Source organism: Bos taurus, chromosome 6 (genome assembly GCF_002263795.3).
Source record: "Bos taurus isolate L1 Dominette 01449 registration number 42190680 breed Hereford chromosome 6, ARS-UCD2.0, whole genome shotgun sequence".
Classification (NCBI taxonomy): domain Eukaryota; kingdom Metazoa; phylum Chordata; class Mammalia; order Artiodactyla; family Bovidae; genus Bos; species Bos taurus.
The window spans coordinates 100,977,732-101,003,647 of NC_037333.1; the positions used below are offsets into that span (position 1 = coordinate 100,977,732).

At 34.9% G+C, this 25,916-nt stretch overlaps 1 protein-coding gene across 13 annotated transcripts in view; it reads right to left on the reverse strand.

Annotated features, from left to right (window-relative positions):
* Positions 1-25,916, reverse strand: part of MAPK10 (mitogen-activated protein kinase 10) — a 622,226-nt gene that overhangs the window by 69,871 nt on the left and 526,439 nt on the right. For 12 of the 13 annotated variants that reach the window (NM_001318200.1, NM_001318201.1, NM_001083728.3 and 9 more), the window contains 2 exons: positions 7,283-7,465; positions 2,215-2,339 (listed from right to left, as the gene is read on the reverse strand). In NM_001318200.1, the coding sequence (NP_001305129.1) occupies positions 2,215-2,339; positions 7,283-7,465 (308 nt within the window). Of the gene's footprint in view, positions 1-2,214; positions 2,340-7,282; positions 7,466-19,536; positions 19,609-25,916 lie in introns of all 13 variants that reach the window. The other variant, XM_010806290.4, reaches the window with a different exon arrangement.

Here is a 25,916-nt window from a genome sequence, read left to right on the forward strand (position 1 = left end):
AGTAGCCCTGTTTCCTGAGCAGCCCTGGATCTACTCAGAGAAAAGGAGATAGCAAAAAATTAAAGAGTTTTGCTTCTGAGAAGATTCTTTTACTATGTCTCGATGGAAAATATGGAGATATACCTTCCTATGGCAGTCAACTTAGAACCAACCTGAGACAGTGGCCTTATTGAAATACCCAATTTTTCTCATCTAATTTATGCAAAGCTTCACAAAGTCACCAATGGCCTAGTAAAAGCTTTATAATCTAAATGTTCTGCTTTTGCACAATGAAGGAAACTGTAGGCAAGGTGAAAAGACAGCCTTCAGAATGGGAGAAAACAACAGCAAATGAAACAACTGACAAAGAATTAATCTCCAAAATATACAAGGGAGCTTGTACAGCTCAATACCAGAAAACTGAACAACCCAATCAAAAAGTGGGCAAAAGACTTAAACAGACATTTCTCCAAAGGAGATATGCAGATGGATAATAAACACATGAAAAAGATGCCCAACATCACTCATTATTCAGTCAGTTCAGTTCAGTCTCTCAGTCATATCTGACTCTTTACGACCCCATGAATCGCAGCACGCCAGGCCTCCCTGTCCATCACCAACTCCCAGAGTTCACTCAGACTCACGTCCATCGAGTCAGTGATGCCATCCAGCCATCTCATCCTCTGTCGTCCCCTTCTCCTCCTGCCCCCAATCCCTCCCAGCATCAGGGTCTTTTCCAATGAGTCAACTCTTTGCATGAGGTGGCCAAAGTATTGGAGTTTCAGCTTTAGGATCAGTCCTTCCAAAGAACACCCAGGACTGATCTCCTTTAGAATGGACTGGTTGGATCTCCTTGCAGTCCAAGGGACTCTCAAGAGTCTTCTCCAACACCACAGCTCAAAAGCATTGATTCTTCGATGCTCAGCTAGGGAAATACAAATCAAAACCACAGTGAGGTATCATCTCATGCCGGTCAGAAAGGCCATCATCGAAAAGGCTACAAACAGTGAATGCTGGAGAGGGTGTGGAGCAAAAAGGAACCCTCTTACACTGTTGGTGGGAATGCAATCTGGTACATCCACTTGAGAGAACAGTGTGGAGATTCCTTAAAAAACTGGAAATAGAACTGCCATATGATCCAGCAATCCCACTGTTGGGCATACACCCTGAGGAAACCAGAATTGAAAGAGACACATGTACCCCATTGCTCGTTGCAACACTTTTTACAATAGCTAGGACATGGAAGCAACCTAGATGTCCATCAGCAGATGAATGGATAAGGAAGTTGTGGTACATATACACAATGGAGTATTACTCAGCTATAAAAAGGAATCTATTTGAATCAGTTCTAATGAGGTGGATGAAACTGGAGTCTATTATGTAGAGTGAAGTAAGTCAGAAAGAGAAAGACAAATACTATATATTAACACATATATATGGAATTTAGAAAGACAGTAATGATGATCCTACATACAAGGCAGCAAAGGAGACACAGATATTAAGAATAGACTTATCGACTCAGTGGGAGAAGGGAAGGGTGGGATAATTTGACAGAACAGCATTGAAACATGTACATTACCATATGTAAAACAGATGACAAGTACAAGCTTGATGTATGAAGCAGGGCGCCCAAAGCCAGTGCTCTGGGACAACTGAGAGGGATAGGGTGGGGAGAGATGTGGGACGGGGGTTCAAGATGGGGGGACACATGTATACCTGTGACTGATTCACATGGATGTATGGCAAAAACCATCATGGTATTGTAAAGTAATTATCCTTCAATTAAAATAAATAAGTTAATTAAAAAGAATAAATGTTCTTAGTACCACAGTTTATTAAAACCAGGAACCTGATTGGAACAGAGGCAAAGAGATTTCTCCTCTATTACATTTTTTGTTACTTAGTTTGCATCAAGAGAGACTGATCATTAAATACAAGGAGATACTGGTGGTGTTAATAATTTAACAAAAACTAGTGGAAGTGTGTCATGAACAGCCAAGGTATTGGACTGAATCACCATCTCACATAGGAAATCCTGAAAAAGAAATGCAACTCAAAACATAGGTTGAAGAAAATAACTTGTAGAAGGGAAGGTAGTAGCTTTGTGACTTAGGAATTTTATGAGGGCCCTTTGAGAATTCTTTGGGATTCTAACTCTCTTTCAGTGCACACCATGGTGCACCCAGTTACTACCATTTGTTTGTGGAAAGAAAATAAAATAAACCTAAACCTTACCGCCTCCACTTCAGCAGGGTCATACCAGACATTGATGTACGGATGTTGTAAGGCGTCATCCACTGATATCCTTTTTGCTGGGTCAATCACTAGCATCTTTGACAGCAAGTCTCTGGCTTGGCTGGCTGAAGGAAATGAATGAAGAAAAAAATTTGTTAAATTTTGATTTTGGCAAGGAAATTTTTTGGAGGGAAAAACAGTTTTTAAAAAGTCAATTAGCACCTTCCTTCCAAACATCAGCTAATTTCACCAAGTGTTTAGGGAAATGCAAAATGAAACAATGAAATATTTTTTATCCATCAAATCAGATCAGATCAGTTGCTCAGTCGTGTCTGACTCTTTGTGACCCCATGAATCGCAGCACGCCAGGCCTCTCTATCCATCACCAACTCCCGGAGTTCACTGAAACTCACGTCCATTGAGTCAGTGATGCCATCCAGCCATCTCATCCTCTGTCGTCCCCTTCTCCTCCTGCCCCCAATCCCTCCCAGCATCAGAGTCTTTTCCAATGAGTCAACTCTTCTCCTGAGGTGGCCAAAGTACTGGAGTTTCAGCTTTAGCATCATTCCTTCCAAAGAAATCCCAGGGCTGATCTCCTTCAGAATGGACTGGTTGGATCTCCTTGCAGTCCAAGGGACTCTCACAAATAAAACATGGCATAATATTCAATAATCTCATTCATGTTGGTTGCAGTGTAAATTGATAAAGATTTTTTTAGAGGGCACATTTGGGAGTATCTTTTAAAATTTTAAATGTGAATAACTTATGACCCAACAGTTCCACTTTTCAGTATACAGTCTAGAGAAACAATTGCACATGTTCACGAAAAGCATCCAGAAAGGATGCTCACTGCAGCGTTGGTCAAGGATTAAACATTTTAAACAATCTAAATGTCGCTGTTGTTCAGTCACTAAGTCATGGTGAACTCTGCAACACCATGACTGCAGCACACCAGGCTTCCCTTTCCTCTCCCATTTCCTGGAGTTTGCTCAAATTCATGTCCATTGAGTTGGGGATGCTATCTAACTATCTCATCCTCTGCCACCCCCTTCTCCTTTTGCCTTATCTTTCCCAGCATCAGGGTCTTTTCCAATGAGTCAGCTCTTCTCACCAGATGGCCAAAGTATTGGAGCTTCAGCATCAGTCCTTCCAATGAATGTTTGGGGCTGCTTTCCTTTAGGATCAACTGGTTTGATCTCCTTGCAGTCCAAAGGACTCTCAAGAGTCATCTACCTGTACCAATTAAGTTTGGCAGTTTTAAGCCTGGCAGGCTACAGTCCATGGGGTTGCAAAGTGTCAGACATGACTGAGCAACTTTCACTTTCAGATGTATTCACATGGACATGGTATTAAGTGAAAAAATAACTGCAGAATGACCCATAGATCCTGATGCCACTGTATAAATCTGCCTCTTCGCAATAAAACAACAAGCATTTCTCTGATAAAATTTGTACATGTATTGCTTGTATAATTAAAAATAAAAGTTAAAAGAATTGTTTTTTAAAAGGAAACAAAGTGAGTGTACACCACTCATTTTAAAACTTCAGAGCTGCAGAAAAGGACAAAGCAGTATCTGGAGGGAGGCAAGGAAGTTAGAGGTGACTTTCTGAGAATGGGAGAGATAATGAGGACTTTAATGGGAGCAGAAGCTTCAAGGATTGAGAGAAGGGGGGCAAATCTGAGAGAAAAAATCCACAAGATTTAGTAACCAAATTGATGCAGGGAATCGTTTATTTATTCAGTATTCAATTTATTCAATATACATCGTCTACTGTGTGCCAGGTACAGTTTCAGATGCTAGGGATACAAAAAATTTGCATAGTGATAATCAGTAAATGTATTTATTTAATAACATTGCTGAGTGAAGTGTATTAGTTGCTCAGTCATGTCTGACTGTGTGTGTGTGACCCCATGGACTGTAGCCATCAGGTTTCTCTGACCATGGGATTTTCCAGGCAAGAATACTGGAGTGGGTAGCCACTCCCTTCTCCAGAGGCTCTTCCCAACCTAGGGATCGAACCATGCTCTCTTGCATCGCAGGTGGATTCTTTAGCATCTGAGCCACCAGGGAAGTCCCTAACTTTTCTAAAGGATGCTCTAAACATATCTGAAAATACAAAAAATGTTTCAGAAAATAAGGATCCAAACTGATTTGGAAATTTTTATGGTGAAAATATTCAATTTATTCTAAACATGGTAAAACTTCAAATTAAAGAAAGGAAAATCTAAACTGGTTTGCTAAATTAGGGAAAAGGCAGTGTGTTTGAATTCATGAATATGTACCAATTTTTAATTAGCAATTGTTTATTATTAATGAAATATGGTTAATTATAAAATTTTGAAATTACATAAAACATAAAATCCAGAAAAGCTAACCTTCCCCACCATCTGGAAGCAATCATTCTTATTATTAATGTATTCCCTTCTAGTTTTATGTAGTTTCATAATTTTGATTATACTAGAGTTAAAATGTGGCAATCTAATTTTCACCTCTACAGCATTTGTATTTCTTGTGTTATTACATTTTAATAAAATATTCACATTTACTTATACTAATTATATAATTTTTAAAAATCACTAGTTAAGTTACTGGAAGATTTTTTATTTCTATTAGTCATTTTTCTGGGGATCTCAATTCCAAACACTTAATTTCTGCTACTCCCAAACTGACACTTTGAAGTTCACAAGAGTGACGAAAGTACAGAAATATACAATGATTTTCAGTATTAGTTTCTCTGATTGTTAACCTAACAGGTCTGTGTCTATTTCACTGGTTCAAGACCTCTTTGATTTGTAACTGATTTTATACCCAGACTCACACACTCCACGGGTTCTCATGTCACCCACATTTCTGTTCTTGGAAGAGTAGGGGTTGGGGTGGTCTCCTCATCTATGGGCAAATGAACTACTGGAACACCAAATCATCTCACTGAGAAACAATGATCACTACTGCTTGTAGGGAACAAAATGAGGAAGAGGAAAAGATTTTAATTCTTCATCGTTCACTCTTTTGTTTGCAAGTAAATGTCTTACACTCTTTAATAACAGTAGAATAAATCCTTCCCTTTGATTATTTGTGTAATTCTTTATAATTTGCTGATTTTGTGTTACAATTGTAATTCAATAATTATACAATTCAGAGAGTGGTACAGGTAGCTAAAGGGAGAAACCCAACTGTGCAACAGAAGTGTCACAGACAGAGAAACAACACTGTACTTAATTTAAAAACCACCAGATGGAAGTCTGGAGAAGACAATATGACCCTGGAAAGTTGTAACACTATATTTCGGTTTCTCCGTCTCATTTAATTCTATATTAGCTATAAATTAAGTCTGTACATTTAATCTCTAACTAATTAATTGTCCACTAAACATTTGCAGTACAATTTCACAAGTGTATGTCCTTTTGAGGTGGGGGGGATTCCCTAATAGCTCAGCTGGAAAAGAATCCACCTGCAATGCAGGAGACCCTAGTTCGATTGGGTCGGGAAGATCCGCTGGAGAAGGGATAGGCTACCCACTCCAGTATTCTTGGGCTTCCCTTGTGGCTCAGCTGGTAAAGAATCCACCGGCAGTGTGGGAGACATGGGTTTGATACTGGGTTGGTAAGATCCCCTGGAGAAGGGAAAGGCTACCCACTCCAGTATTCTGGCCTGAAGAATTCCATGGGGGTCCATAGGGTCCCAGGGGAAGCTGAAGTTCCAATACTTGACCACCTGATGTGAAGAGCCAACTCATTGGAAAAGACCCTGATACTCTGAAAGATTGAAGGCAAAAGAAGAAGATAAGATGAGGTTAAGATGAGCAGAGGATAAGATGGTTAGATAGCATCACTAACTCAATGGATATGAATTTGAGCAAATTCCAGAAGATAGAGGAGGACAGAGGAGCCTGGTGTGCTACAGTCCATGGGGTCACAAAGAGTCAGAGACAACATAGCAACTGAACAACAACATAGATCCCCTGGAAATAATAATTTTATTATTAATAAATATTTATTATTTTTTTATATCTAACAGTTACTGCACATTTAGTGTGAGACAGGCAGTGTTCTAAGTGCTTGACAAATTATTCAATTAATCCTCCCAATGATCCTATAAGATAGACACTTCTTGCTTTAGTTTGTTAAAGAAGGTACAGAAAGATTAGATAACTTTCCCAGGTTCACATAGATTTTAAGGGATAGGATTTCTTCCCCCAGCAAAGGAAAAAAATAAGATTTGCTTCATATCCCCAATTTCTGAAATGTCATAAGTTAGAATAAGAATTAAAATATTACTTATACTTTATAGGTTGCCAAATTTATTCTATGTCTTCAATCCTATAAAGAAGCTGTTATGATCCCTATTTTGTGGGTAAGAAATTAAGATTCATTACTAAAGTTCACAATGGCAGACATAGTAGTAGAAAAAATTACTTATTAATGAAAGTCTTTGTTAGAAACAAAATATGAAAGTAAAAATTTCATTTGTCACTCTAAAATAAAAAATGGTGGTTAAGCATTAAGTAAAATACAAATAAAACTCAAACATCTATAGTTTCAAGATTTTAAAATGAAAATCTTGTGTTGAAAATATTTTCCAGAATATAAAAATAACTGGAACAATTGCTTCAAGGTATATATAACGTTGTTCTTTTAGCGTTAACGTTGCAAAGTAATTTTAGATTCTAAATAAGCCCCGTGAATAGTTAACCCATACCATTGTCACACACTTTATTACTAGTCTTTTCCCTAGATACCCAGAAAATTTTAAAATCCTTGATTACTCTCCCTTTGTAAGGAGGATCTTTTAAAAATACCTCTTCTTAAATTGAGGTTGTTGTTCAGTTGCTAAGTCATGTCCGACTCTGCGACCTCATGGATTGCAGCATGCCAGGCTTTCCTATCCTTCACTATCTCCCTAAGTTTGCTCAAACTCATGTCCATTGAGTCAGTGATGCCATCCAACCATCTCATCCCCTGTGGCCTCCTTCTCCTCCTGCACTCAATTTTCCCAGCACCAGGAGAGGTGTCTCCATGGTCTGCATCACCCACGCAGTGGTTCTGAAGTTATCCCTGAAGGGCTTACCTTTGAGTTTATTGTGCTCAGAGTCCGCTGGGAAGAGGGAATCTGGAAAGAGCTTGGGGAAGGTGAGTCCTGCATACTTGGGCCGATTCTCCACATAGTTTCTTACGGTGGGTTGCAATTTCTTCATGAATTCTGGACATGGTGTTCCTAGTTGCTCAATAACCTTATTCCACTGGTCAATATCTGAGAATTGAATAGTTAAGGGCAAAAACAAGTGCAGGACACCAGCTCTTGCCTTTCACTAGTTGGGAGACTAACTGCTTCTCAGAGCTCTGAACAGTCAATAACACAGAAGAAGCTTTAAAAAAACAACAAAGGACAAACATAAAAAATCAGACTGTCAGGCAGTGAATGCCCTTGGAATTTTAAATTCACTTTGAGAACACATATACTTTTGAGGAATTAGCATTACTTAACAAAATATGATATCATGAAAGAGTCCTTGGGTTGTGTCAATGGAAAGGTATTTAAATAACACAAGAATTTCTTTTATTGAGTTAAACTTCTATATAGCCATGTAATTTGGAAGAGAAAAATTATAATGACACATAATAATATTATCATGAAATTATTCTAATCATTTACTTTCTAAAAATGACAGATGAATAAATATTTTATAAAATTCATCTATACTTTTCTTAAATTCTTTATAAGATTCTTTTTTCCTCTTGTTCTCTAGAAAATGCGAAATTTCCTTGTCTGTTAATTTTTTTGACTCATGCACATTACAAATAGAATCAGTATGATAATAACTCATTAACTCTTCATCAAAGACTTAAAAGATTCTGTTTATCAGAGCAGTTGCAACTTCATACCCATTTTCTTACTTCTGATAATAGTGCCTTATATCCTGAATATTGTAATATTCAATGAAGTATGAAGGTAAACACAGGATGTTCAGTTCAAGGCAGATTTCATCCAAGCGCCTGTGTTTCACAAGCATGTTAAACATGGGGGATTTTATAAGAAAAACATGACCTCTCTATGAAAACTAATACTTACAAAACTGGGGGTCTTTGACAGGCACACCCACTGATTGAGATTTTCTTTTTCATCTTTCATAGATATTTGATATGTCAGAGCTTGGGAATGACAAACACCACTTCTGAAAACTCTGAATAGTCAACTGGAAGAAGTTGATTTCAAATAGATTTTCTTGCCATGTGCCAATGAAAGACAGAGGCCTTAGAAATTGTCAAATCCAATACCACAGGCAGTGTTCTCTCCAATGTTGCTAATTCTATAACTCTATCTTTACTGTAAAGTTAATTCATTTCTGTTAACGCAATTTGTGACAGTTCAGGGAATGTTACCATAATTATTTAATTAAGATTTCTAAAATCATTACCCCTAGTTTTTCTATAGCATTGGACTAAAAATGATGGACAGTTCTGACAAAATTAACTAATTTAACAAAAATAAATATATAATGCAATGTAGATAGGTGACAGAACAAAGGTAAAACCAAGCTAATTTGCAAATGTGCTTCTATTTCTCATATAATCTAGCTGAATAAAAATTAAATTATATATCCTCTCAGTTATTAGGATGAAAAAATGTATGACTGTGTAATATCAAGAAATGAAGTAAGAGTGGGAAAAACTGAAGAATATTCCTTTACAAAATAATAGACATAACTAAACAAGAACATCTCTCAATAAAAATTCATCTCAGTTGCCATGTATATGAGAATATATAGTAGTAAATGAGAATCATTAGGAATACAGTAAAAAAATGTCAAAGATTAGAGTTAAAAGTCACTCTTAGACAAAAACTTATGTTAATACTATCGATAATAGGTAAGCTAGATTTACTTAGATATATTTTAAATAGAAAACATTAATACAGTTAAATAAACCTCAATGCTTACACTGTAAATTATGAAAAGAGATCTACTTTTTAATACAATTCAGTTATCATGTCCTAACAAGACATAATTTAATCAGTGATCAAACTTCTTGAGAATTCTAAAGATTTGATCAGGGCAAAGAAGTTATCAGATTTTCTGTAAAGGAATCTTCTAACAAAGTTAGCAAAATACTCCCAACACACTAGTGTAGTTATATTTAGCTACAATATGGTAGCTCAGATGGTAAATAATTTGCCTATCATGCAGGAGACCCAGGTTTGATCTCTGGGTAGGAAGATCGCCTGGGGAAGGGAATGGCTACCCACTCTGGTATTCTTGCCTGGAGAATTCCACGAACAGAGGAGCCTGACAGGTTACAGTCCATGGGGTCGCAAAGAGTCAGACACTACTGAGTAACTCACACTTGACACAGTTATTTAATTCAAAGATGAATTGCTTTTAAAGCAACATTTCCAAAACAATTGCATGGTTTTTTTTACAGTAAACTTTCAGAAAAAGTGAAAGTCACTCAACCATGTCCGACTTTTTGCACCCCATGGACGCTATAGTCCATGGAATTCTCCAGGCCAGAACACTGGAGTGAGTAGCCGTTCCCTTCTCCAGAGGATCTTCCCAACCCAGGGATTGAACCCATGTCTCCCACATTGCAGGCAGATTCTTTACCAGCTGAGCCACCAGGGAAGTTTAAGGGAGTCAAACGTCCTGGAATTAATTAAACAAGAACTATTAAAATGTGTCTTATTAAAAGTTATAATTAAAGTCTCTAGAAGCACTCAGCATGTCTTCCTACCTTAGATTGCTCTTTAGATGAAACACTGTTATGGTCCTTGATATAATAGTTTACCAAAAAAAACCACTAATCTTTATTATTGGCAATGAAATACTTGATTGTTATAACTGTAAATATGTGGTATAGTCATCTTTAAAAGTGTGTGCCTTTATTTTAACCAATCCATTTCAAGCTCTTTCTTCCCAAAAACATGACTAGTGCATTTAAGCACTAAGTACATGTTTCACAGGCGTTCACAGGATTGCATCATTAACTATGTACTTAGTTAATCATGTGAGTTTTCTCTATAATCATAATTAAACAAATACAATCCAATACTAGAAATAATAGCTCCTGGCTCTAAACCCAGGACTTGTTCCAAGGATTCCAGAAGAAAAAGACCAAGTCTGGAACTGACGTAGTAAACATTACTTTAATTTTGCCATAAAATTGATCGTTTGTTTGTCCCAGGCAATCCCTCTTAAAGAATGCCTCTGAAATTGCTTTCTTAATCTATTAGGCCAACTTATTCACATAAAACAACTAATTTTATTAATATTTAAATAGAAAATAAGGTGATACATTTTAAAAGAACTTTTTAATCATCAGATTTCCACAATGATTATACTTTTTAAAATACATAAAATATTAACTAGGTTTTTATGATTATGTGTTAATTTAAAACAGTAAATTTTTTAAAAGAATGACCAAAATTATTTTTGTAAAACAATTTCTCTGCTTTAGAACACTAATAAGTCATCATTTTTCTACTATATGAGTAAGGATATGAATACCTACAGATTCCAGCATGTGCAGTCATCAAAAAAGCAAACTATATATATTTTTGATCTACTAGTTCAGAAATCATCATACAACATAATTATCAAATGTATTTAATAAAAATTTTAAACTGTCATCTAGTAGAAATTATTTGACAATATTCTCATCTAGTTCTAAATTCACTACATAAAGATAGTCATAAAAAGTTTGGTTTTTTAAATAGAGTATGATAAGATAATGTTCAACTATTTACTACTAATGTCTTCAATAAGTAGTATTGTAATAGATGAAAGAAACAAAGTATGGATTGTAAAAGTGATTATTTGAAATCCTAAGATTGAAAATCATTCCAGCTAATTTTTGTCAGTTAGCCAAGAACTTACATTTAATGTCCTCCTTTTACATTAACTTCCTTGGTTGAGAAACTTTCTAAAATATATAACAAATTGCCTTGAGCCCAATGTATGAATAATGTCTTACTATTTTCTGAAAATTTGGGGTCATAATTTATACCATGTACATTTAAGCTTTCAGAGGCTACCAAGTGGGAGCAAGCGGCTTCCTTGGTGGCTCAAATGGTAAAGCATCTGCCTGCAAATGCGGGAGATCTGGGTTTGATCCCTGGGTTGGGAAGATCCCTGGAGAAGGAAACAGCAACCCACTCCAGTACCCTTGCCTGGAAAATCCCATGGACAGAGAAGGCTGGTAGGCTACAGTCCATGGGGTCGCAAAAAGTCAGATGTGACTTAGTGACTCCACTTTTTCTTTCAAGTGGGATCATAAAGAGTTGTTTAGTGGCTTCATTCTTCTATGCCCTTTGAATTATTTTATCTTCATTTTGTTTTTCCATTGATTACTTTTTCTTATGATGAATATGGTTTCCAGAGTTGACATCTTTGTGAATTCAGATTTGCTTTTTATTCTGCTCTTAGCCTTATATTCAGTATTCTGTGCAAAAATGTTGACATCTCTTCACAACCTAAAGAATATCAGTGTTTGTCCCCAAATTCTTACCTATGCTTTTGAAGATAATATTGTTTAAGAGTACTGTCTTTAGAAAAGTTCCAGGAATGACTACTTTATCTTGCGAGACAAGCAGCTGCCTGGTTGGCACTGTGTTGTGTATTATTGGGAGGCTTTATGTTAGCCCTGCAATGAATGTGCAATAGGAGGTGGAGGTATGCATGCCATGTGTTAGGCATCATGATAAAAAACTGCAGTTCCCAAACTGAATATTCATAACTTGGGGAACTTATAAAAATATAGATCACTCCACTCTCCCCATTGATCTACAAGATTCTGAATGCATATGCTTGAGATGATATCATTAAGAAACATCACAGTAATTGCAATCCAGGTGGCCCCTGGTATATTTGAGAAATACTGACAATATCTTGTGAAAAAAATAAGTCCAGATCTAAGAATAAAGTACTAACCTGTTTCAGTTTTATGACACGGATTAGTTTAGGGTCAATTTCACCAAAATATTATTCCACATCTTTTGCTATGGAAAACTTAGGGGTTGTTCACATGGAAACATGACAAGGAAAGAAAAATCCTAATATTTGTTCCCTTTCCCCATGTCACTTTCCCAAAAATACCATGAGAAATTATGACAAGTGTCACACATAAGCTCCATGCAGAGAAAAAGGGGTTCTACTCATGAATACCTATAGGATTGAAATTACATGTTGCTATCATAAAAATACAGGTTGATATCATGTTACTACTCATGGGAAGTACTACTCATGGGAAGCATAAAAGCTATTCAATATAAGTTCAAACTATTTTACTATTTTTAAGTAACTACTCCATAATTCTGTATGATAAAATTTGTTCTCAAAGAACTCTCACTTCTGAGGACATTGTAAAATTCAGGCTAGAAATATATCTATATTCATATGACAAAGGTCTGGATTCAGATTTTCATGGTTTTGTCTTGAGTTTTTTGTTACTTTAAAAACATTTTTATTTTTTTTCATTTGAAAAGTGTTATTTTCATCTTGATAGCCCCCCTGAAATTCTAGAAATATGAATGTGACAATGAAAAATTATAACTAACATCTGTTTTCATTATAAATGAGCACAGGAAGGGGAAATATTATAAGCTAATAACACTTTGAAAAAGTCAAAGCTGACAGTTTGATTAAAAGGCTATTTGTTCACTGGCAGCTGATTGCTCATGGAATACTGTGGAACATGAAATATCCAGAGGCTAATATTTGAAGCATGATATATATGCACCTCAGCATAATCTATTTCATCTAATAAATCTATTTATCATTGTAATCTATATTTATTTACAAAGCAAAAAATATTGAAGAGACATTTCACATATAAGCAAATTCAATATATGTTAATATGTATCACAATGTAGAATTTTAATTAAACTATTGAGGGTTAATCTTTAGGGCCACTCATTTGTACAGGTCCCTTGCAAAATTCTATGCCTAATTTTGCATTTGTAATATTAATTTTTTCTTTACATAACAACTTCCTCCAACTGCATTATATTCCGGCCTCATAAAGACTAGATCTGACTCTACCTTCATTTTGAAACTGGAAGATGTCTTGGAAATCATTTAAATTGACATCTGTATTTTGTAGCTGAAAAATGTTGAGGTGTTTTAAAATTGGTAAGTAAAATGACTTTAAGCAAAGTAGCGGATACAAACAGCTCCCAACACTAAAAGAAATACAAAATTCTATTGAACAGTTTTGGTAACTCTCTACTCTGTTCTGTGAAAACCTCTCTGAAAGATTACACTCATTTCTGGGTATAACACTATGCAAGAAAAGATTTAGAAGGGACAATGAAGTTTATATGAGGTAAAGAAAACATGCTATATGAGGCATACTTGACAAAACTTTTTATGTTTCAATTCAAAAAGAAAGGAGAAAATCCTTGCCTCCTCCATCCTCGCACTCGCACTTTGATCCCTCTTTTCCTTTAGTTGTTAACACTTTCTAATATACCATGCCTTTTATTTTAAATTTCATGATGACAAGGATTTTTATCAATTTTCTTTACATGTATATCCCTAGGTATAAGCACATAGCAAGTGCTCAAAATATTTGTTGAATAAATAAATGTGTCTATTTTATGTTCAATTAGAGTTTTTCAAGGAGATAACTTGAAGAATAAGGAGAGAAAGTATTCGAAGAAACAAAAATTGAGAAATTCCAGGAACTTGAGAAAGGTTGAAATTTAGGTAACAAAGGGAATCCTGAGAGGTAAATAAAAAGAAATCCAGACCTAGTCACATGGGAGAGAAACAGCAACTAACCAAAGATCAAGAAAAAAATTCCTAAATGAAAGGAGGGAAAAAAGACAGAGTATGTCCAAAGATGACTATCACACTGATGGCTAATTATTCAACAGTAATATTAAAACGAAAAAGCCAGTGGAAAGACACTTCTAAAATGCAGGAAGAAATAACTGTCAATCTAAAATTCTATATCCAACAAAACTATCTTTCCAGTAGGGAATACAAATCAGAATACAGCTTTATTGTAAAAGACTTCTAAAGAACTTCTAAAGGATATACTTCAGAAGGAAAGAAAATAATCCCAAAGGGTCAAATTGCAAGAAATACTGATAAGCTAAGAAAATTATAATCATAAGGGTAAATCTAAACAAACTCTATCTTTACATAACCAAATGATAATGTCAATTTATGAGGTTCAAAGAAAAAAACTAAAATACTGAGCATAGATAGCATATTTAAATTGGTACAGTAATGATCTAAATTATTAGTATGTGGTAAGATCCTTGTGTGTTCAGGAGAGAGATAAAAATTATCTGAATTAAAACAGAAATTCTCCACAAACTGAACTATAGATTCAATATAATTCCAAAATCAATGCAAATAGGGATCATTTTATAGAAGTTAGCAAGCCAATTTTAAAATATTTGAGGAAAAGCAATGGCTCATTAATAGCTAAGGTACTTCTGAAGAAGACAAAGAAAGAAGATATTTATCTTATCTGATATGTGTATGGTATACACTTGTATTCATTAAGAAAGGGTAGTTGTGGTATAGAGATAGACAAAAAAAAAAAAAAAAAAAAAACCTCATTATGAAACCGAATACAAAGCCAAGAATTTAACACCCTTTCCCCCTAAATGTGAAAACTTATGACAAAGACAGCATTATAGAACAATGAAGAAAGAATTAGCCATTCTTCCTCAGTCAGTAACTGGAAATGAAATTCCTCTTTCACACCATACACAAAAATCATTTCCAAGTGAACTAGAAGCTTAAATATAAAAGATTAAAATATTCACACCAAAACTAAAAGAGAATATAAAGGCATCAAAGGATTCTTAAGAAAGACATATAAATAAATGAACTATAAAAAAAGCAAATTCCAAAATCAATATAAAATAAAATGGCAAAATATTCTAAATAAGGGAAAGGATATTTTCAACACATAAAATGGACAAAGGTTAGGTACCACAATAAATAAAGAACTCCTACAAATTAGTTTTTAAAAATACAATTTAAAAATTTGTTCTAAAAAACAAAAGATATATTACCAGGAGGAAATACTAATGGCCAGTAAATAGGAAAAAATGCTTGTAAAGAAAATATAAATAAAAGCTCCAATGAATAGGATTTTACATCCAAGAGATTACTAACAAATTTAAAGACAAATCTGGTAATATCAAGAGTTGGTTTGGATGTGGAGTAGACAGTTACTTTTATACATATACTGTTACTCTGAAAATCAATCTGATGTTATCAACACATAGTCAAGCTTAAAATGTGCACACCTATGAGTTCTGGTGTGACTTCCCAGATGGTTCAGTGGTAAAGAATCCACCTGCCAAATAGGAGATTGAGGTTCAATTCCTGGGTGGAAAAGATCGCCTGGAGAAGGAAATGGCAACCTACTCTTATTGTTGCCTGGGAAATCCTACAGAGTAGCATGGTGCATGACTTAGCAACTACACAACAACAATGATCCTAGGCATTTATCATAAAGAATCTTGTCCATGTGCTCCTAGAAACATGTATTCATTGTTTATAAAAGAAAAAGCAAAAACTCAATGTATTCCAAAGTCTATTTGTAGAAGAACAGATTTATTGTATTAATAGAACATTCATATACTGGAATGCTATACCGCAATGAAAATGAATGAACTATTTCCTATGTACCAACGTGAATAAATCTTAAAAATATAATGCTAACTTCAAAAAAAGCTTGCTTTCCAAAAAAAAAGCAAGTCACAAAGTAATAATAGCACAATATGTAAAATGGATAAAACTAAATGGAAGGAAAGTTATGACCAACTTAGGTAGCATATTAAAAAGCAGAGACATTACTTTGCCAACAAAGGTCTGTCTAGTCAAGGCTATGGTTTTTCCAGTGGTCATGTATGGATGTGAGAGTTGGACTGTGAAGAAAGCTGAGTGCCGAAGAATTGATGCTTTTGAACTATGGTGTTGGAGAAGACTCTTGAGAGTTCCTTGGACTGCAAGGAGATCCACCCAGTCCATCCTAAAGGAGATCAGCCCTGGGTGTTCATTGGAAGGACTGATGCTGGAGCTGAAACTCCAATACTTTGGCCACCTCATGGGAAGAGTTGACTCACTGGAAAAGACCCTGATGCAGGGAGGGATTGGAGGCAGGAGGAGAAGGGGACGACAGAGGATGAGATGGCTGAATGGCGTCACCGACTCAATGGACACGAGTTTGGGTAAAATCCGGGAGTTGGTGATGGACAAGGAGGCCTGGCGTGCTGTGATTCATGGGGTCGCAAAGAATTGGACACAACTGAGCGACAGAACTGAACTAAAATGATATGTTGTTTAGGGATAAATATGTATGTGCTAAAAATATAAGGAAAGTCCAAGAGATTGTAAAAACATGCCTTTAGGAATGCGATGACCTCTGGGGAAGAGAGAGGATATAACCGAGCAGGAACACACACAAAAAGTTCATAGGTATTGATAATGTTCTACTTTTTTAACCTGAGTGGGAATATATGCATGTTCATTTTATTGATCTTTTCAAAAGCTATAAATTTAATATTCTTCTAATTCACTTGCATAATTTATTTTGTAATTTTAAAGTAAAAGTGTCTGCCAGGGTGAAATTCATTAGGAGACCTCCCAATAGAAAAGTATCTCAGTAGTTGAATTCTGACTTTTCTGTAGAAAGTTAAACACATTTGATTTGAATAAAAATTTAATTAAAATATATCAAAATACAGCTACTAATAAAGGGTTTCCCTGGTGGCTCAGACTAAAAAATCCACCTCCACTGCAGGAAACCTGGGTTCAATCCCTGGGCTGAGAAGATCCCCTGGAGAAGGATATGGCAACCCACTGCTGTATTCTTCCCTGGCGAATCCCATGGACAGCGGAGCCTGGTGGGCTACAGTTCTTGGGGTCACAAAAAATCAGGCATGACTATGTGACTAAGCACACAACACAAAAATACAGCTACTAATAAAGTGGCATAAAAATGCATTAAATTTTAAGAACTGTTTTTGGTTATCTAAATTTCTCAAGGCTAAAAATAATGTGAATTCGTTTAGGTATAAAAAATAAAGGGTATAAGACCGTATTTTTAAGTTTTGTTGTTATTTTATGTATTAAGAACACATGTATAGCTCATATTGCACTGACTTTTATCAATCATTTATTTTGAGAATGTCTTCATATAAATGATATGTTAAAAATAATATGACTGCCTACAGAATATTGTATAGATGTATACTACACACACTATATATCTAGTAGATTAAATATAATTTTATTGCCACTTTCAGATGTCATGTTTAATAAAAGGGCATTTCAAAAAATAAGTAATCTGTTTTGTATTTTAAAAGTTTAACATTATAATAATGAGTCTTCATAATATGTTTGCCTGAAAAATTCTGATTTGAAATTACCAACATGTTTGAAATTATGAAAAGACTGCTCTGACATTCAGAGGAGACACTTTAGTTAATAATTACCATTTACCCTTCCCAAAATTTACAAATATATCCCTATACAAGAGCTCCATAAATAACCAAAAATAAAAATACCAAGCTCAAGTATTGAAAGAACAATCTGAGACTTCTTAACATTAGCAGCAACCCAAAGGTTTACTTATAAGGGATTTTGGTATCAAGTTAAGAAATGATAACCAAGCAACTTAAAAAAAAATGGATTCTAAGAAATGTTAATCTGTTTTAATAACTCAGTTGTGGAAATCTGATTTGATTTTCTTTAATAAAAATTATAAGAAAAGTAATGAAAAATAATCATTTTAATTTATAGGTGGCAAATAATTCATTTCAATCATCAATTATTCAAGCAAAATGAACTTCTAAAATATCAAAGAGTACAAAGTTAATAGATTGAGTCTGTTTTTTATCAAATGTCTAAAAATTAGGCAAAACTTAACTGTTTCATATTCATGTTCAAAGTCCAAATTCAAGTTTATAATCCACAAGATTTCAGAGAAATCTTGTTTTTTTTTCCAATCTGAAAGAATTCATTTTTTATCAGGCTAACATACTTTTAAAGAGTATTAACATAAACATGAATGTTGTAAATTTATAGATACTATTTAGTAAAACGTATATGCAGAAGACAATACTGCAAAACAGGCATAAATTTTTTAGAAATAAATGTGTGTCATATAAAACTAAAAAAATATTTTTAGTAAGAATAGAGTTAAAAGTAGTGCAGTTTTATTTTTAACTAAATAAAACATTTCATGTTAAGCTTCTTATCCACAAAAACTGAGTGTCTAATTCAGTCAGTTTGTAAATTTGTCCAATACAGAGAATATATGCATGCACTTAATATTTGTTACATATTAATCTTCAAAGTAAATGGCTAATTGCAGAGTTAGGCTACAATATTATTAATTAGATTTATTTTATACATTAAAACCCCATTACTATAGGCTCAATTTTGTTTTCAAACAGTGATCATTTAAGTAATGCTCATCTTATCTTTAGTATGATAATGACGTAATAGTTTGTAAGTGACTGTGAGTAGGATACTTAACTGACTAAATAAAATAAGTTATTATAAACCCATACACTAAATCATACTCTCCATATCTTTTTAATACTGCAAAGCCCATAGAACCTTTACTTGCTAATTATTAGCTGCTTAAGGGATCACTTTTACTTAACCAAGTGATATACATTTGTTTTCTTTGGATATTTCATATAATCATTATTAATTAATGAGGTTTTAATCATGGTACTTGTTAATAATGTGGAGAGAATAAAAGCAGTAATGGAGCTATTATTCCTAGACATTAAGGAAATGAGAAAAATTATTTTAGAAGATCATTTTTAAAAGGAAATTCATATGAATGTTCTCTGAATATGTGTTAATAATAAACTGATTGCATTTATGAATGAACATAAATTTAACTGATAAAAGATTTCCATGCCAAATGAGTATTTGTTATGGTACAAAAGCATAAATCTTTAGTCTTAAACTAAAAGATTTTGTCATTTATTATCTAGCTATGGATATAACAACTGACACAACTGAGTGACTAACACTCTCACAACAAAAAACAGTAAAACATAATAGAGTATATCATTGTTACTAGTTTCATAAGACTGAATTAAGGCAGATCTTTTGATAGTAATTGAACGTTTCATATGTGTTACAATATTATCTACATACAAGCTTGCTAGGAGACAAGATTACTCTCCCATGATGCCAGCTGGTAAATATGTGACATTGGAGTTTCACAGAACCCCTCTAAGGGCAGTGAGGATATACCACCAACAGTATTATACTGGAGACCTAATGGAATCGATTGAACATATTACCCATAGAGACCACTGGCTTCTAAGAAGGATACGATCAGTGCCAGGAAACAGCACTGCACCTTTTATCATTTCGCCCATGATGCACCCTACTGACCACATGTCAACTGAAAACAAAAATGAAATGAAGATAAACAAGAAGACAGGAATAGAACAGCAAATAAACAAAAACACTTCACTACCCAGGCCTTGGAGCAATGGTCTGACCTTTTGCTGACTGGGTTAACAGTGCTTTAAAACACTTAACAGTGCTTTAAAACAGGGGGGTGGGAAGAACACAAGAATGTCAGGGCCCTTTCTGCTATGCAACTGAACTAACCGTGCCATTCAATGCCACCTAATGTATGATAATATTACTTTGCAATTATAATGCAATGGTTAATTTAGGTTCTGATTTAAAAGGTCTGATTTGCATTCATCTCCTAGAATCCTACTGATTTGTATTGTAAATTATTCTAGATTGTGTTAATGTGGGAAACATGCAAATTGGTTTCTCTTTCATTCTTTTGTATACCACACTTGGAGAAAGAAATAAAAGACTGAGCCGCCTGCAACCTCATAAGAAAGGGTTTCTTTTATAAAACACACTTACTCTTATTTATAAATATGGATAAATTTCCGGAAGTGAAATGCCAGTTCAGGAATGAGTGTTTTGGAATAGGCTGATTCAGTTTCATTGACTCTCACCAAAGAAGTACGTTTTTAAACAGAAGCTTTGTCTTATTCTCGTAAAAACAATTGCTTTCTAACTGTCCTTGGTTACTCACGTGTTCCTACTGAAAACTCAGAAAGAAAGATAGGTCATTCTTATGAGGAAAATTAACCTAGAAGAATAAGGGAAGTTGAGGGGGAACAAATAGGGAAAGACATTAAGATAGCACACTAGAATTTTGCTCCACTTATTCTTCCAGTTATATATTGTAATTTGGCAGTGACCTTACAGAATTCCTCGAGATTCTTTCCCAGGTGAAGGTCTCACTCAGGTTAAATGCAAAGTTTGACCAAATACCTAAACAGAGTTATCACTGCAAAGAAACGGTTATAGCTATGAAGGTGACAAGCATACCCAGAAAAGCAAATTTGTCTTGCTTCCATTTTAGGAAAGCAAGTGACATGCAAAAAGATCAGGAAAAGATAGAGCAAACAGTTGTGCATCCCTTTATTATTAATACATTTGGAATTCAAGATAATATCTGTCTCACCAGAGGTTGGTATTGTGAACACTTTGATTAAAGGGCAAAAAAATTCTCTAAAACAAAATTTGCTTTTGAATTGCAAATATTCTTATCATCAAAGTGACCAGTCTAAGTTGTTATTTACCATGTATCTACTTTTTAGAGATATTGTGGGAGAGAGAGATTTTTTTTAAAAAAGAGAGCTAAAGGCTCAATAAGCAAGGCTTTCTCTTGCCTGCATCAATTTAAACATTTGGGAAAAGGTTATTTCTGCCCCAAACCTATCCGCTAGTTAAAAAACATCTATTTCTATATTTATTTAATGAAAAAATATCTCTTTTATGTTATCTCTGACAGATATTCATTTTTTTTTCTGCTACAGAACCAATCCCATTGCTTTCTAACTGTACATGTATGTGTTAGTCACTTGGTCATGTACAACTTTTCGTGAGCCCCATGGACTGTAGCCTGCCAGGCTCCTCTGTCCATGGAATTCTCCAGGCAAGAATACCAGAGTGGGTTGCCATTTCCTCCTCCAGCGGATCTTCCTGACCCAGGAATCAAATTCAGATCTTCTGTGTTGTGTCTGTCTGAGCCACCAGGGAAGCCCAGCCTTCTAAATGTGTATCAACTTGGCCAAGTTACTGACTCTCTCTTTTCATCCTCTAAAACATGGATGGCATTTATCATGTAAAAATTTTTTGACTTAAAAGGATTATGCCTGGTAAAGATCCTTCCACATTGCCTGGCATATAATAAGTTATCAATAAATGTTTGTTATGTATCATGTATTATATATATATATTAGAATTAAATATACATAGAGAAGGCATATTCATTTAATATTTATATACTATTATACTATATCTTATATTAATGTCTATAATTAAGAAATTTTTCCAATGAGGGAAGCTTACCACTCACTGGGCAATCCTTTTCACTGTTGAAACCTCTTTGAAAGGCACTCCACGTATTAAATCACAGTTGACTCCATGGAATTTCTCTCCATTATCTAAATCGGAATTATCTTGTTCTCTAATACAAATAATAATCTTAAAATAGAATCTGTGACCCCTGACCACTCTTGCAAAACTGACAAATTTTCCTCTTTCAGACTAGAATCCCTTGCGTTTTCTTCTCCCTCACCTAATGCTGTTAAACAGCAACAACAGTAACAACAGATGCCCTAAAGAGGTCTTAGTCCCAGGGTTACTTCAGTCTCACTTGGCTCTAGATAGTTCTTGGTTTAATAACTGCTGTGTCTCCCAGTTCTCACTTATGTGGCTCTGTGGGATACAGATATTCTAAAGTAAAAGCAGAAAATTTTTGGAAATATATCTTCATGATAGAAGCTACAATTGTAGACTTAATAGATCACAAAGCCTTTGTGTGAAAATAATGTAGAGAGATACAAACTCAAGATCTGAACTACTGATGAAAATACTGAATTCCATTTGCTTTATTTAATGTACCATTTGCTTTATTTAATGTACCTTTGCTGAGTTATAATACCCTGGAAACCTCTCCAAATTCCAGTTTCCATTTAACTTTCCTCGCAATTCACTATTCCTATAGACTCTCCATGCTTATGCCACAGAAATGCTAAGCCTTATGCCTGGCCTGGAAGCTAAATTGGTAAAGAATCTGCCTGCAATGCAGGAGACCACCTGCAAGGCAGCAGACCCAGGTTTAGGGATCAATCCCTGGGTGAGGAAGATCCCCTGGAGGAGGAAATGGCAAACGACTCTAGTATTCTTGTCTGGGAAAACCCCTGGACAGAGGAGCCTGGTGGGTTAGAGTACATGGGGTCGCAAGAGTCGGATGTGACTTAATGACTAAACCACTACCACCATTATAAATTACAAAAAGGGGAGTAGATGCATATGAGTTTATATAGATTTTTATTATTCAAGGCAGGATGAAATGTCAAGAGAACGTCATTGCAACAGCCACAGCGAGGATTTTATTAATTAGTTATCACAACTAAAACAAGAAAGAGGGAATAAAAGAATTTGGTTCTAGATCTTTTTAAATCCTTTGGGGATGCGGGGTGATAGCTTTCCCTCAACTAATTCATCTATATGCTTATCAAGATGAGACTGGATTATTTTATGAAAATTTCAAGATATTCCAATGAATACCGACTGTGCATAGACCTTAGAAGAAATTGTCAAATTCAATCACAGTTGGAAACTGGATTTTGTTGCTCTCTGAGACAGTCTGATATGGTATGTGAGTCTCCATAAGATTTTTGTACACTAATGCCACCCAGGCAGAATTCTAGTTCCTTCCATGATTCTGATCATAACATTCCTCTCATCATCAGTATTTCCAGAGAAAGCAGATTCATTTGCAATTGTGGCACACAGAAACTGATTTACTTTCCTTAAAAGGAATGCTTAGTAAGTTTGGATGTTACTAAAATATGGTTATCAGTTTTCTAAGGGAGAAAATCTCAAGTGTATCATTTGTCAGGCATTAGATTATGCTAAATTATAATTTTTCTACTCTAGTCAAGAGATAGAAATAAAATAATAAAGGTCGTGGCAGTTTAAATCTAAATTGTTGTTGTTGTTGTTGTTGTTTAGTTATGTCTGATTCTTTTGCAACCCCATGGGCTGTAGCCCGCCAGGCTCCTCTGTCCATGGGATTTCCCAGGCAAGAATACTGGAGTGGGTTTCTATTTCCTTCTTTCTCAAGGGGATCTTCCTGAACCAGGGATCAAACCTGCATCTCCTGCATTTGCAGGCAATTCTTTACCACTGATCTACCAGGGAAGCCTCTAGTGAAGAAAATGGCAACCCACTCCAGTATTTTTGCTTGGGAAATCCCATAGACAGAGGAGCCTGGTGGACTACAGTCCATGGGGTTGCAAAGAGTAAGACATGACTTAACAACAAGGTTGTGTCAGTTTAAATCTAAACATAGAAAGCACTTTATTGCTACTTCCACACCCCAGTGGCTTGATCTGTGATTTATGATGGAATATTTTTTGGACTATGAGAGCTTCTATCCAGCAACCTAACACATGTTTCCTGTCTAGGAGATTATGCGGTTCTGGTAACGCAATTATGAGACCACACTGCTTTTCTCTTTAACCTAATTATATCTTCATTTAGCATAGGATTCAGACAATGGGTTTTGATAAATCTTTCAACAAGCACTTCAAAGTACAATAGAATAAGATTTAATATGGTTTTCTAAAATCAGAACACCATTTCTTTAAAATGTTTGCTTTAAAAGTTCAAAATTTAATTAGATATTTTACAAAAACACATTGTTTTAAACTTTAGTGCAAAGATAGAATTATGAAAAGCTACCGATATGCATAAATAAACTGTGAATGTACCTATTTTGCATCTGTGGATCTAACTAAGAAAAATAAAAAACATTCATGGAACACAATGCTAAATATTCTAGTTCCAGGAAACAGAGGATTTTTCTCCTTGGATCTAGCTATTCAACTTGTTTTTCTTTCTTTGTAACTTCTATGGCATCATATTAATTTTTAATGTTTATTTTATAGATGTTATACCATTGATTTTCTTTTTTAATGAAACAGAATAAAATCCATTGAAACTTACTATAAAGAAGAAAATCTTTAGCTTTATGTTAAATTATAAATAAAACTGTAATAATTTTCAAAATACTCTGCCATAAAAAGTCTTGTCATTTTTTATTGCACCAAAATATTTTAAATTGTCATCTTTAAAATCTCTATAATTCTGCAGTGTGTATAAATAAGGAATCTGAAGAAATCCTAATGTTGAAAAAATAATTTTTTTCTTTAAACTTTTCATGTTTTGATGAACACATAGTAAATGCTTGGCTCTGAATGTTTCACATTATCACCAAATTAAATACAAGTTCCCTGAAGATTGGGGTAATTATCCTCATTTCATTTTACACATCAACTTGCAGAAGTGCTTCAGTAAGTGACGAACTACTCATTTTCTTTCCTTTTACTGTCTAATTCACAGATAATTTTGGTTTCTCATCACTTGAGAATTTTTTTTAAGGCGGTCTTTTGGTTATTTCTATTTTTTTAAATAGTTTATCTAATTCAATTTGAAGGTTATATTTGGGCTAAGGTACCCCCAAACTAATTCCATGCCATAAAAAATGGAGTTCTTTATAATTTAAAGTTATTTACAGGTATCTGTATGTTTGTAAGGGGCTTCCCAGGTGGCACTAGTGGTAAACAATGCACCTACCAATGCAGGAAATATAAGGACACAGGTTCAATCCCTGGGTCAGGATGATCCCCTCAAGGAGGCATGGCAACGCCTTGCCTGGAGAATTATATATATATATAATATCATCACAGCAATTCTGTAAGGCTGGCAAAGGAGGTATTATATAAAATACATTGAAACTCCTAGGAGATAATTTATGACTAAAATGAAGAGGACCAGAGCCAGTTCTTGGAACCCTTACGCTCTGGAGTCTCATCTGACTGCTGAAGGGAGAGAGTCCCATAATAGGTTATCACTATTCGTGGATTTCGTCCTAAGAGCCAATCAGGCTAAGGGCAGTTGGAATGGAATAGCACAGTAATGACTAAGGAATCTGTTGTTTGTAGTTTTAGTCTGTCAATTAGTTCAGTTTATTTTTAAAGATCTTCCAGTACTCTGTCTACAGAACTGTAGAGGAATAAGGAAAAGCAATATGCTTTTAAACCTTTCTATATCTATTTCTCTCCTCTTTCACTTTCATCAAGAGGCTTTTTAGTTCCTCTTCACTTTCTGCCATAAGGGTGGTATCATCTGCATATATGAGGTTATTGATATTTCTCCCAGCTTGTGCCTCTTCCAGCCCAGCGTTTCTCATGATGTACTCTGTGTATAAGTTAAATAAGCAGGGTGACAAAGGAGCCTTGGCGTGCTCCTTTTCCTATTTGGAACCAGCCTGTTATTCCATGTCCAGTTCTAACTGTTGCTTCCTGACCTGCATACAGGTTTCTCAAGAGGCAGGTCAGGTGGTCTGGTATTCCCATCTCTTGAAGAATTTTCTACAGTTTATTGTGATCCACACAGTCAAAGGCTTTGGCATAGTCAATAAAGCAGAAATAGACGTTTTTCTGAAACTCTCTTGCTTTTTTGATGATCCAGCGGATGTTGGCAATTTGATCTCTGGTTCCTCTGCCTTTTCTAAAACCAGCTTGAACATATGGAAGTTCACGTTGTGACCAAACTAGATAGCATATTCAAAAGCAAAGACATTACTTTGCCAACAAAGGT